Consider the following 14,022-nt stretch of genomic DNA (forward strand, 5'->3'; position numbering starts at 1 on the left):
AATAAAATGCACTTTACAAGTATTAGCAGAATAATTAACAGTTCATGTGTTTTTTGAGAGTCCGGTGATGAAGGGAGATTTTTCCCACTCTGGAATAATAATTCCCATTAATTCAGATGGCTGGGGTCAGATTCAGATTAGCTGCACGGTTCCTTCATAGTGACGCCTGTTGAGCAGGTTGTGTAGGAAGGGACTTAGGACTGTAGGATCCAGAGGTCCAATTTCTTTACAAGTGATTTTGGAACTTTTGGAACATGTTAGGAGGCCTCTAAAAGACATTTAAGCCACTTGGTTCTGGAAAAGGTAAAAGTGACACAGCCTTTCCCTGCATCTGTTCTATTGTTCCTGCTATTCTGCAGACCTCCAGGTCTCTGAATTTTGAGACAAAAGATTTCCATATCAGAGAACTGGTTTCAATCACATGATTAATGGTCATTGATATTGAATAGAAAATAGAAGTTGGTGGTCTTTCAGTACCAAAGAAGCAGTTTCAATCACATGATCGAAAGTCATTGATGTTCAATAAAAGATAAATAGTCATCTTCTGCAATTAGCTTGTGGTAACTGATCATGTTAGCTCTATCCTCAAATGGATAGCAGTGTCAACAGCAGGCAGTTAACTGCCTGATAAACATGCAGTCATGTTAGATCTTCTGACAATTGCTTTGGTTTTCTGGCTGGCAGAGGAGGCCACCACAATGACCATCAAATTCAATCCAAGAAGGGCAAAGTTCCAGCATAAAAGACAAGGGCAAGAATAATATATATACCACCAGGAATTGGTGAAGAGGCTGAGATGAATGACTTCAGGAACTGAGAACAAATGGGAAGATTAATCAACAATTTTAAAGCTGCTTTATATCCAACAGTATAGTTTTTGTTAAAAGATTTAACATTGGACATGACCATGAAGACTAGTAAAACATGTCAGCAATAGCTTGTGGAAATGAAGGAAAATTCCTGCAATTGTTATTCTGGTAATCAATAATGAGTAATTTACAGATTATGTCAGCAGGCTAAATACCTTAATATTGAGCAATGCATTACAGTGATTGACACCTCTTGTAGTACTGAAACTTTCAGAGAGCACATTTTAACAAGGTTCCATCTGCCTTTTCGGGTGGATAGATGTGACCCCATGGCACTATTTCAAAGTAGAACAGGAGTTCTCCTGGTTTCCAGCCAATTTTTGTACCTCAACCCACACTGCCAAACCAGATCACTCATTGCTGTTTGTGATGTACGCATGGGCTGCTACATTAGTCTGCAGAGGATCAATGACCACATGTCAAAAGAACTTTGGGGTGTCCTGAGAATGTGAATGATACGACATGTCGATCTTTATTTTTTTTAATTTTTACTTGTTGATCAGGCTTGCTCATTTACAATTGTATTTAAGTGAAATAAAACCCACAGTAACGGTTTTAAGTTGATTGGTAGAAGGATGAGAGAGGAAACGTGAGGAAAACATTTTTGCCCAGAGGGTGGTGGGCATCGAGAATTCACTGCGAAAGTTGGTACTTGAGTGGTTGAGGCTGAAAGGCTTGACTCATTTAAAAGGTACCTGGATCTGCACCTGAAGTGCTGCAACCTGCAAGACTAAGGACCAGGAGCTGGAAAATTGAATTAAAATGAGCGGCTAGTTTCTTTTTTCTCTTTTTTTGGCTGCCACAAACATAGTAGGCCGACTGGCCTAGTTCTACATTGTGTTTTATGTTTTAATAAATCTGTTTTTATTTTTTTGTAGGTCCGAATTGTCCGAGAAAGGAAGAGAGTAACAGTTACAATTGGCCTCAATGTGGCAACTACAGTTAGTCCTAAAACTGCAGATATTCTGGATGTTGTAGGTATGATTTATATTGGAGGATTGCCAAAGAGCTACACAACAAGAAGAATTGGCCGTGTAAGTTGTGACTATGAGTAACCACGTAAACACTGCTTCACATTAAATTCCTGAAATTCTGATGTTAAGTTCCCAGCAGAGTCTTTTTTGATGTGAATACATTTTGGCAAATCAGGCAAGGAGGACATAATGCCAAGTCACAACACCCCTCGTTGCCAGAAAATCAAGTGCATCTTAAGTTAGATATAGTTACCTTCATACCCCAGTGTCTGAACTTAACTCCCATTGCAGTCATTTATGCTGGGAACCTAATCTTAAAGACCTTGCAGCTCTTCAGTCAGTACAGCAATGGATTATTTTCATTTGTCTCACTCAAAACTACTTTTTCTTTCCCCTCTTCGGGGGAGTTGATTCAGACATTTTACATGCTCATTAATATAGGCCATGTCACTATAACGGAATATTTTGATACTGTTGCTAATTTGGTCAAAGGACAAATTGGTACGTACTGCATAATTTTGTTGGATCAGATCATTTAAATTTCCAGCAGAGAAAGAGGCTGACCAGCTCTTTTCTAGAACAGTCTAAATTATACCCAGAACCTTTCTGTCTCCTCTCTGCTTCAGGTATATGTCTAATCCTCTTAAAATCTATAATGATCTCCATCTTAGCTTCTCCATATGGCAAGGCATTCCAGTGCTTCAATCTTCAACCCTCTGTAAAGAAATGTCTCCCAAACCTTCTCCTTGCCCTCTTAATGACAGCTTTAAATTGATTTGCCTACCATCTACCACCAACATCAGAGAAAATTTCCCTTTGCCTTTCAAATCAGCCACTTCTTCAAGGAAACTCTAATAAGTTAGTCTAACATGCCACTACTGGTATCCTTGATTAATCTACATGTCTATAAATACAGTGGAGCTGCATTTTATGGGGAGGGTGGTGTGCTAAACACCCGGAGCTAAAGTTGGCTGACAGTCGACATGTCAGAAAGAATCCATCCCGCATCAATAACACACTGGGAGGGGGCTAAACCAGCTGTGAGTGGGAGGACGCCCCACCCTCCAGAGCTACTGGCCAATCTGATTGGGCTGGCAATGTCAGACGTCAGTAATGAAACTCGCTGGGATTGCAGATAGAAACATCAAGGAAGAGGATGGCTGCTGCAGAAAGGTAGACCCCAGGCTTTTAGACTGGTTAAGGATCCAAGAGTCTAGGGGAGAGTGGGGGGATGGGAATGGTTCATAGTGCAGGAAGTGAGGGGGGAGGGAGGACATCTTGGGAAGAGGGAGTGCATCTGATGCATAGAGGGCATCTGCCAAATATGGTGCTCCTCTTCTGTTCTGTCATTTTAAAAATCTAACCGCACTATAGCGTGGGCAGCATATCATCCTAGTAAATAGGTTTGCTGACCAGCCTAATTGACCTTTAATTATTCATTTAAATATGGCAGGTGGGCTTCTGATTTCTGTACCCACTAACCTACAATGGCACAGTGGTTAGCACTGCTGCCTCTCAGTGCCGGGGACCCGGGTTCGATTCCCAGCTTGGTTTACTGTCTGTGTGGAGTCTGCACATTATCCCCGTGTCTGCGTGGGTTTTCTCCTGGTGCTCCAGTTTCCTCCCACAGTCTGAAAGATGTGCTGATTAGGTGCATTGACCATACTAAATACTCCCTCAGTGTACCTGAACAGGCGCCGCAGTGTGGCAACCAGGGGATTTTCACAGCAACTTCATTGCAGTGTTAATCTCAGCCTACTTATGACACTAATAAATTAACTTTAACTTCAAACTTTAAAAACATTTTGGAATACACTCAGGGGTGGGCGGGAAGCGGCTGGGCTAGCCACCTGCCGAACAAGGTTTGCCCACAATGAACATTAGACTAACTGGTCTAGAATTGCCATGTGTATCTCAAGCAAAAGTGAGGATTTGCCTACTTTTTAATCTCAAAGCACAATGTTCATACTTAAGGAGAATTAAAAAGTTGCATCTAAATCTATTTTATTTCCTTGCTTCATTTTAAAGCCTATGGACTTTTACTTTGCTCATATATTTATATTTTTACGACACATGCTTCACCCAGTTCCAACCCAACAGTATAATTACAACCTTATTTATGTCATAGGAAACCAATTTCCACATCAAAAGAGATCTAGTGCTTGAAACAGGCAGGAGCTTTGCATACACGGTCGTTGGCTCCTCTTAAAATAGCACTAGCTGCTTCAGCAGAATTAATGGGGCAGGGAGGCAATTGGCTTCATTTTGAGGACATTACAGCCCATGCAACACCAGGCAAAGGCGATCAAAATTGACCTCAGTTTGATGCAGTTAGACTGAACTCGGACCTTTTCAATACTATTCCAGCCTGGTTTAAAAGATGAGTTAACTATGAAGACTTTGAAAATTAGCTGTCTAAACTTAGTGATTGCATTTATACTCGCATTAATCTGTTGTTCACTCATTTTTTAAACACAGGTAGTCTACAGTATAGATGCTTGCATCCGTAACTTCAAGTTGAACAACAAAACTTTTGATCTGGACGAACCGACTTCCAGCCTTGACGTTGGAGTCTGTTTCTTTAACAGCCAAAGTGGAAATTATTTTGATGGAACAGGATTTGCTAAAGCAGGTAAAAAGTATTTGATTACTTTGGCAATGGAATTGTTTGCAGCTTCTTTATTGTTATCAACCAAATTTTAGTTAACCACATCTTAAAACACTGTTCCTGCAAGAAAGTAACACCGTGCCACTTAAAATTACTGGATATACTTCGATATGGGTTTTGGCCCATACATAAGACAACCTCCAAAGTTTCTGGAGGCTTTCATTTCTAGACTTATGAATGAGTGTATTCAGTAAAATAAATCTTAATAGTTATTTTTGAAATTAGGCAAATCATTTTTTAAACAGTAAAATGTAAATATATTTTTGCCAGCTAAGCATTTTAGATAGTTGAACACATTGGGAAAATAATTGATATAAACCTATGTAAATTTGTGAGATAACTCGTTTTTATTTAAAAGATGGATATAAAAGATTTTATCTGTAAGTGGGTAGATGAGAACACAATGTGGTTGGGAGTTCTGATTGAATAGAAAATGAGGCCTTACTCTAGATGATCAGACATTGTCAAAACTTTGCTGCTTAAAGCCCCTCGATTCCTCCAGACTTGTCGTCCCATCAGCAGGAACTGGAAAACCTGTAACAACAAAAAAAAGACAGAACTTGCATTTTTATAGCACCTTTCATGGTCACTGACATCCAAAGGCATGTTGCTAATTACAGAAATTTTGAAGGGCAGTCACTGTTCTAATAAAAGAAAAACAGCAACAAATTTGCATGCAGCAAGGTCCTACAAATACCATGAGCCAATGACCGAATAGTCTGTATTAATCATGATTGTTGAGGGATCAATATTGGGAAGAGACCCGACATTTGTCAAAGGCTAATAAACATTTAGCTAAAATTAGCTCAGTGAAATACAGTCAGAAGGGGAGGCGGTGGTGTCGTGGTGTTGTTGCTGGAATAGTAATCCAGCGACCCAGGCTAATGCTCTGGGGACCCGTGTTCAAATCCCACCACAGCAGATGGTCAAATTTGAATTCAATAAAAATCTGGAATTATAAGTCTAATGATGACCATGAAACCATTGTCAATTGTCATTTTAAAAAACCCATCTGGTTCACTAATGCCCTTGAGGAAAGGAAATCTGAAATTCCTACCTGGTCCGGCCTACATGTGACTCCAGACTCACAGTAATGTGGTTGACTCTTAAATACCATCAATGGGATGTGGGCGTCACTGGTTGGGCCAGTGACTCCCACATCCCATGAACGAAAAAAAAGACTTTCAATTGTGTTATAATCCCTAGAGAGAACAAGAACTTTTAAAAAGAAATTCAAACTTCCAGTTAATAGCTGAGCATTTGGTCAGAAACATGGATAGGAAAGGTTTAGAGGGATATGGGCCAAATGCAGGCAAATGGAGTTAGCTTAGGTGGGCTTTTTGGTTGACATGACCAGTTTGGGTTGAAGGGCCTGTCTCCATGCCGTACATTCTATGATTCTATGATTCAATATTCTCATTAGTTACTTTCCAACTACTAACATACCTCTGAATTTCCTGACTATTCCTGACCTATATTTCAGCAAATTTGTGATTAAATGATTTATTTGAGACACAGAAACATCCAGGATACCTGAAAAGAACATGTAGCGAATAAAATTTTAATGAAGCAAAATGTCAATGTGAGAAGGGCTGAACTGGCTCCCCTCTATTCAACCTCCTCAGACGGTCAGAGCTGAGGTTTATCTTTCCTTTTCACGAGGATATGCACTTTTGCAAATCAGAATGTATTCACTGATTTTTAAGCTGTGAACAATAAGCAGCTAATCAAACAGGGTTTTTACGAGCCAAAGAAAGAGCAAATTTATTAACCACTAAACCTGAGAAAAATAATAAAAATGTGACGCCAAGCGTGAAGTTCTCATGTAGTCATTCGAAGACACTGACATACATTCACATGCGCACACAGCCATATCTTGGAGTCCAATAAATAGGTGGTGAAATAATATATGGTTAAGTGTCCTTTGGTTGTCCTTCAGAAATAGATTTTGAATGCTAAGGCTGATTTAAGCTTAGCTGCTTCTGTGGATGCAGTCAGATGTAGAAGATGTTGCAATTATTACAAGATCTTGGTTTGCTGGGAAGTTCTGGTTTCTTGAACTGGCGACAATCTTATTCCAAATGAGAGACAGAGAGGGTGGCCCTCAGTTTTTTTCCTCTGCTTAAGAATTTCTGGATACCGTCTGCGTCACTTGCCGTCTCTCTGTCGTGGTTAGCAGTTGTGCTTTGAAATACTTCACCCATTGTGTACTTCATTGAGGTTTTGGGTGTGCCTGTCTGTGGCAGTCATTCTTTCAATATCCAGTACTTTGCATTTTTAATGCATCTTCCTTAGACAATCATGAGTTTCAGTGAATGTCTGGATTTTTGCAAATGTTTCTCTCTCCGCACTCCCTGAGAGCGATTTATTGGTTTCTCAACTTCACCTTTTAATGTGGTTTTGCATTTTTAAGCAGTTTCCCCTTTCTAAGTTCAAAATGCAAAATGTATAGCCTGTTGAAAGTTGAAAACTCATAATTTCAAAAAAAAGGTGTAACAATCAACACTCAAAATCTGAAATCCAATGTATCTGAATATATGTCCTTTCAACATGGCAAAATAAAACATTACCATTGTTGCTTGCATCCTTACATAAAAACAGCAGTTCTTCCCAACTATTTTAATTTGACTCATGCTGCAGGGGCACATTGTGCTGAAGGGTACCACATCAATGAAGAAAGGATGAATTGGCTCTTTTTTTCCCCTTGGAAAGAGAAGGCTAAGGGGTGACCTAATAGAAGTCTTTAAAGTTACAAAAGCTTTTAATCTTGCAGACACAGAGAAAATGTTTCCATTTTTGGAGAAGAGCAAAACAAGAGGCCTTCAATATAAATTAGTCGTCAAGAAAACAAATAAACTTCTCTATCCATGCACATTAGAATGCAAAACTCACTACCACTTGGAATATTTAAGGAGAATAGTTTTGATACATTTTATGCTGGATAACCACATGTCGAAGAATGAAATACAAGATTGCTGTTAGAATTAGACAAGGAAGGGTGCAAGGAGATTTGAGTGGAGTACAAATACTGGACACACGGCTGAATGGATTGTTTCTCTGATTTGATTTATTATTGTCACATGTATTGGGATACAGTGAAAAGTATTGTTTCTTGTGCGCTATACAGACAAAACGTGCCGTTCATAGAGTACATTGGCGAGAAGGAAAGGAGAGAGTGCAGAATACAGTGTTACAGTCACAGATATGGTGTGGCAAAAGATCAGCTTAAATATAAGATAGGTCCATTCAAAAGTCTGATGGCAGCAGGGAAGAAGCTGTTCTTGAGACTTTTGTATCTTTTTCCCAACAGAAGTAGGTGGAAGAGAATGTGTCCAGGTGCGTGGGGTCCTTGATTATGCTGGCTGCTTTTCCAAGACAGCGGGAAGTGTAGACAGAGTCAATGGATGGGAGGCTGGTTTGCATGATGGACTGGAGCTACATTCACAACTCTTTGTAGTTTCTTGGTTGGGGCAGGAGCCATGCCAAGCTGTGATAAATCCAGAAAGGATGCTTTCTATGGTGCATCTGTAAAATTGGTGAGAGTCATAGCAGACATGCAGAATTTCCTTAGCTTCCTGAGAAAGTAGAGGCATTGGTGGGCTTTCTCAACTGTAGCGTCAGTGTGGAGGGACCAGGACAGGTTGGTGATCTGGACACCAAGAACCTTGAAGCTCTCGACCATTTCCACTTCGTCCCCATTGGTGTAGATAGGGCATGTCCTCACTACATATTCCATGTATGTATCTGTGTTGCCAGTATCTCTGTGCCAGGACCACATTATCAACTTGCAGACCCAATAATTATTTTTTAAGATTAGTTGGCATAGTGGGTAGCACCGTAATCATTGCCTTCCCACTTCCATTGGAATTTTACCACGGTGGGGTGTAGGTGTTGGGAGCCTGCATCCTGTCCTTGGGCAAACTGAAGTCCCTAAATAGGGCCACATAAAGGCCTTTTACCCCTACCACTAGTATTTTACCCAGTGGGGATGCCCAAGCCAAAGGCAATGTGAGGTTGCCCAGTAAACCCGAGTGACCTGGCAATAGACCAAGGAGGGGGCACTCTGGTAGACATCCTGTGCCAATGGCAGCACCCCATCCGAATGGAAAGGTGCACTCCTGATTGTTTCCCCACCTTCCATTCATAGGTCTCCCAATCATAGCCCCTGCACCACCATCACCACACAACCCCATCCCCCATGTATTTCTAATACTGAAGTGCTTCAAATCATCTGATTGTGGGGTAACTCTTAAAAGTGGGACATCTTCCCATGTACTGGTGGAAGTCACAGCCTCAGGCTATAAAATACGGTTGTAGCTTCCTCACCTCTGACTTTCCAACTAGTGAGTGGGGCCATCAATTCCACAAAAAACTCTGGCCTGAAAGAGATTTGGGATCAAACTTTGAGGTAGCAGTAAAGCACCCCATAATTCCAGTATCATCCTGATGTTCTTTTCTGGTCCCTCTCTAATGCACAGATGTTCTTTTGATGTATGTAGCCCAAACTTTTCCCTTGTGGCCTCACTGATGCCCAAAGTTAAGAATAACTGATTTTGGTTTGGCTCAAGTGTCTTTTAAATAAATGCGAACTTGTAGTTAGCTCAGTGTACAATCTACTGCTTGAGGCTTATTCACATGACAGCAACTAATATTTGTCCACAGTGCACATATTACTTTGACTGATTGCTCCATGCTAACTGACAACATGCTGAGCCTCTTACTGCTATATGTTCTCTTGTATCATTTCAGTTGCACGTTATAGGGTTGGAACAGATTTACGAATCGAGTTTGATTTCCGTACTTCTCATAGAGATGCTGTGTTGCTGGGGATCAGCAGTCAGAGAGTGGATGGACTGGGCATTGAATTAGTCAATGGAAAAGTAAGTTCTAACTACAACAGAAAGTGCTTTGATTGATTGTTCTATGATGAGGAGGATTATATTGATGCATTCCATAACCTGTCAGGGAACACACTGGGAAATGTTTAATAATTGCAACAAAAGTGCTCAAAATATCTTCTTTAAATGATGATGTCAGTGACTTTCAAAAAGATCTCATGTGAAATTCTTTACCCAAAAAATATTAAGTGTCATAACAACAAGAATACCAGCACGATCCACACCATTATGTCGGGCACGCTCCCGACTGCAATTAACCCATACTCAGTCCCTTTTTGGGAGAGTGGTGAATTATGCACCAGTACTGGGGGGGGTGGGGGGGCCTAAACATACCAGTGAGCCCGGCTGCAGAGCGCATGGACGCCGTTTTGCAAGGGGGCCTGAATCTCTCAGTACACTGGGAGACTCCCTCCCCCCACTGATATGGGAAACCCCTCCTCATTGGTGGCACGTTCCCTCACTCGCTCCCCAACACGTGTCACCGGCATTGGGGCCCTCCCAAAGGGCCCCCTGCCTGACTCCCAATGTACATCCCTGCACAACACCCCTTCCCCTCGCTCGACTGTCACCCGCAAGACCCCCCCCCCCCCGGAAGAGCCCTCTTGTTATAGCCCCCACTTAGACCCCTCCTCCACTCAGGTCCCACCTCCTTGGCACTGCCCCAGGCACACTGGCAGTGCCCAACTGGTTTGCACCATTAGAAAGGGATTAGGATGATTGCAAACTGTTTGGTGCCAGATACAAAGTTGATTTTTAGGCCCACACGCTATTTTCTGGGATCAGTGAGATCTGCACCAGGAGCGGCGAAGGCCAGAAATTTGCTCCCTCCCCCATCAATGTTTTGCTGATACTTTTTATCTTTTCATTTTACAATGCAGATATATGTTTACGTTGACAATGGAGCTGGTATATTTACAGCTGTCTATGACCCTCCACACTTCAATGGGTTGTGTCAAGGACATTGGCACAACGTCGTGGTCAATAAAATTAAATACCGTTTGGAGCTGATAGTTGATGGAGAGAAGGTAGAAAGCAGAAGCGCAAGTGTAACCTCCACTGCAACTGACACCAATGATCCAATCTTTGTTGGAGGGTATCCAGGTATGCACCAACTGACCGCATCATGGATATGTAACACAAAAGTGATTAAGAAAATTTAAACTACAAGAGTAAGAAATGGGGACATCACTTCCAATGAGTAAAACCAAAGTTAGGACTGATAGCAGGGTGTTCTTCACTCAGAAGGTCATCAATACATTCATCAATACATCAATACCTTCTCGATAGAGCAATGCAGGCAAAACTCAGGGATCATTTCGGCAATTATTGAATACTGCACTGGGGTCTGGATGAATGGACTGAAAAGTCTTTCTCATTTAGAATTATCTTGCGATTTAAAAAGGTCTTAGATTAATAGACATTGTTTTGTTTAAAATTAAAGTTAAAAGAGAAATATAAGTATAATAACAATCTGAGGAAGGTGGTGGCATAGTGGTAATGTCACTGGACCAGTGATCCAGAAGCCCAGGCTAAAGCTCAGGGAGCACGGGGTCAATTCATAAATCTGGAATTAAAAAGCTAGTCTCAGTAACAATGACCATGAAATCATTGTTGATTGTTGTGGAAACCCATCCGGTTCACAAATATCTTTCAGGGAAGGAAATCTGCCCTCCTTACCTGGTCTGGCCTCCATGTGACTCCTGCAATGTAGTTGACTCGTAAATGCCCTCTGAAATAACCCCGCAAGCAAGCCAGTTGTATCGAACCGTTACAAAGTCTACTAAGGAGAATTGAAACAAATGTATCACCCAGCATCGACCCGGGCATTGGAAAAGAAAATGGCCAACCCAGCCTTGCCGACCCTGCAAAGCCCTTCTTAGTAACATCTGGGGGTTTGAAGTCTTACAGCATCAGGTCAAAAATGGGCAAGGAAATTTCCTGCTGGTTATCATCCTCAGCTGATGAATCAATACTCCATGTTGAACACAACTTGGAGGAAACACTGAGAGTGACTAGGGCACAGAATGTCTTCTGGGTGGGGGACTTCAATGTCCGCCAGTAAGAGTGAATGAGCACTACTGATTGATCTGACACAGCTGCTAGACTGAGTCTGAGGCAAATGGTGAGGGAGCCAATACGAGGGAAAAACCTACTTGATCCCATCCTCACCAATCTACCTTTTGCAGATGTCTAGTGCAGCATTAGTAGGAGTGACCACCGTGCAGTCCTTTTGGCCTCAAAGTCCCATGTTCATATTGAAAATACCCTCAATTGTGCTGTGTGGTGTTACAAAGAACAATACAGCACAGGAACAGGCCCTTCGGCCCTCCAAGCCTGCACCGATCATGTGTTCCTAACTAGACCATCCGTTTGTATCCCTCTATTCCCAGTCTGTTCATGTGGCTATCTGGATAAGTCTTAAATGATCCTAGCGTGTCTGCCTCAACCACCTTGCTTGGTAGTGCATTCCAGGCCCCCACTACCCTCTGTGTAAAATACGTCCCCCGTATATCTGTATTGAACCTTGCCCCCCTTACCTTGAACTTGTGACCCCTTGTGTTTGTCATTTCTGACCTGGGAAAAAGCTTCCAACTGTTCACCCTACCTACGGCCTTCATAATTTTATAAACTTCTATTAGGTCGCCCCTCAACCTCCGTCTTTCCAGGGAGAACAACCCTAGTTTACTCAATCTCACCTCATAGCTAATACCCTGCATACCAGGCAACATTCATGTTACCATGGAATCTCTACAGTGCAGGAGGATAGGGTAGTGAATCTTCCTCTTATACATAACTACAGGATGCATACTTGTTGTATGGCTTTAAGCAGCACTACCAAAACAGGCTACCTCATACGAAAGGCATTGCATTGTGGCGTACTGATTACTTGAGCAAATCAAGGCCCAGATTTTGCAATTAATGACGAAGCATGGGCACTCATCTCTGAAGAAAACTGCACCATGTGATCTAGCGACCTCTAAGTTGAGATTTTTTTATCCCTCTTAATGTGCCATTGGTTGTAGCATTGTTTAATGGGGATTCCCAGCATCATGCTGCAGTGAAGTCACCAAGCCATCTGTACAACCAATCACATTAACATATTCTTACAGACGAAAAAAAAATAGAAAGCACTAATAATCAAGTTATCTTTCCAGGGAGCAGAATAGATATTGAGGTTTACATATTGGGTTAATATAGAAACTGAAATACCATGAACCAGCTTTCATTATTTAAAGCAGCTAGTTTAAAAATCTGGTAGTTAATTATGACAGAGACTTTTAGTAACATTCCACAAATCTAAAATTAAAAACCAAGTTACACCTCATTGGACAAAGCTTCACATTTTATATTGTTTCCAGCAGCAACATGAAAGCAGCCAAAATGAAGTTCTCATTGGATCAATTAATTTTGCCGATTGTCATCTCTGAGGGGGTCACAAGCACAGCAATGACAGTAATGGATAACACACTGCAACCTCAGTATTTCAGCATTAGTCTGATCTTGTGCTAAATCCTGATGTTTCTGTGAGATTTAGAAAGGCAATGGTGGTGAATGCTGGCAGTTAGCCATCAAAGACCCACAAATCAAAGGCCCATATGTTTGCTTTGACCGAGTCAAGAAATTCCAGTGAATCTGGACAAACTTCACTGAAGAATGAATTGACAAGTATTTCATTGAATGGAAGTTAATGGCACATTATATTAGAGATATCTGCATAATGCCCCACAATTAATGGTGAATGGCAATGCTATAAACAGAGGCAAATTGATCAGTCATTCAAACATTTGTGATAATATAGATTCCCTTCAGTGTTATACTGCATAACATAAATAAAATAGAACAGGAGACAAATAAGAGCGTAATAACAAGAATACACTTTCCCTGGCTTGCCTATTGATCTGCTGAAATATTAACTTCCCTGTTCTCTCCACAGATTTTGACTAACCTTCATCCAGCACTTTACGTATATTGTCCTTGTTCATTGTCAGATTTCCAGCAAGTGCACTTCATTTTTTTTTGCCTTAATCATGGCAAGTTGCTTTCTGCAGTGACTTCCTTGCATACGTACCAAGTAACATGTTTTTAAATCAATTTCAGATGACATGAAACAGTTGGCATTGACCATTAATACTCCTTTCAAGGGTTGCATACGTAACCTGAAACTGACAAAAGGAACGCAGACCCTAGAAGTTGACTTCAGCAAAGCAGTCGAGCTACAAGGAGTTCAACCTCTTACCTGTCCTGCATAATGTTTCAAACAAAGATGAAAGTATATGATTCAAAATAAGCCTATATATCTTGTACATGGCAGAAATATTTTTGATGATGCAAATTAAACAGTACCTTCATGTTATGGTAGTACTATTTTTTCCTCTGTACGAATGAAACCTTATCACTAAAAATATTTTTTCCATTTTCAATTATTCATCAAAATTAAAATCAGTACTCTTTTGTCTTGCAGAAGACCCCTTATTATTTGCATTATGTAGAGTCCCCACTGAACTTGCTTCTTTTGTGTGTGTAAGAATGTAACGCATGGTGTGAAATACAGTACAAATACTTCAGTAAATGCCTCTTTAAAGTGAAAGTATTACTTTTTCTGTTTGGGTGAG

At 41.0% G+C, this 14,022-nt stretch overlaps 1 protein-coding gene across 6 annotated transcripts in view; it reads left to right on the plus strand.

The window, feature by feature from the left end:
* The window catches only part of lama2 (laminin, alpha 2), a 359,403-nt gene extending 345,640 nt beyond the window's left edge, over window positions 1-13,763 (plus strand). For all 6 annotated transcript variants that reach the window (XM_078212838.1, XM_078212839.1, XM_078212841.1 and 3 more), the window contains 5 exons: window positions 1,748-1,903; window positions 4,322-4,475; window positions 9,261-9,391; window positions 10,288-10,510; window positions 13,508-13,763. In XM_078212838.1, coding sequence (XP_078068964.1) covers window positions 1,748-1,903; window positions 4,322-4,475; window positions 9,261-9,391; window positions 10,288-10,510; window positions 13,508-13,659 — 816 coding nt within the window. In that variant the 3' untranslated portion in view covers window positions 13,660-13,763. The remainder of the gene's footprint in view (window positions 1-1,747; window positions 1,904-4,321; window positions 4,476-9,260; window positions 9,392-10,287; window positions 10,511-13,507) is intronic.
* The last annotated feature ends 259 nt before the right edge of the window (window positions 13,764-14,022 follow it).

The sequence above is a fragment of the Mustelus asterias genome, chromosome 5 (assembly GCF_964213995.1).
Source record: "Mustelus asterias chromosome 5, sMusAst1.hap1.1, whole genome shotgun sequence".
Taxonomy (NCBI): Eukaryota; Metazoa; Chordata; class Chondrichthyes; order Carcharhiniformes; family Triakidae; genus Mustelus; species Mustelus asterias.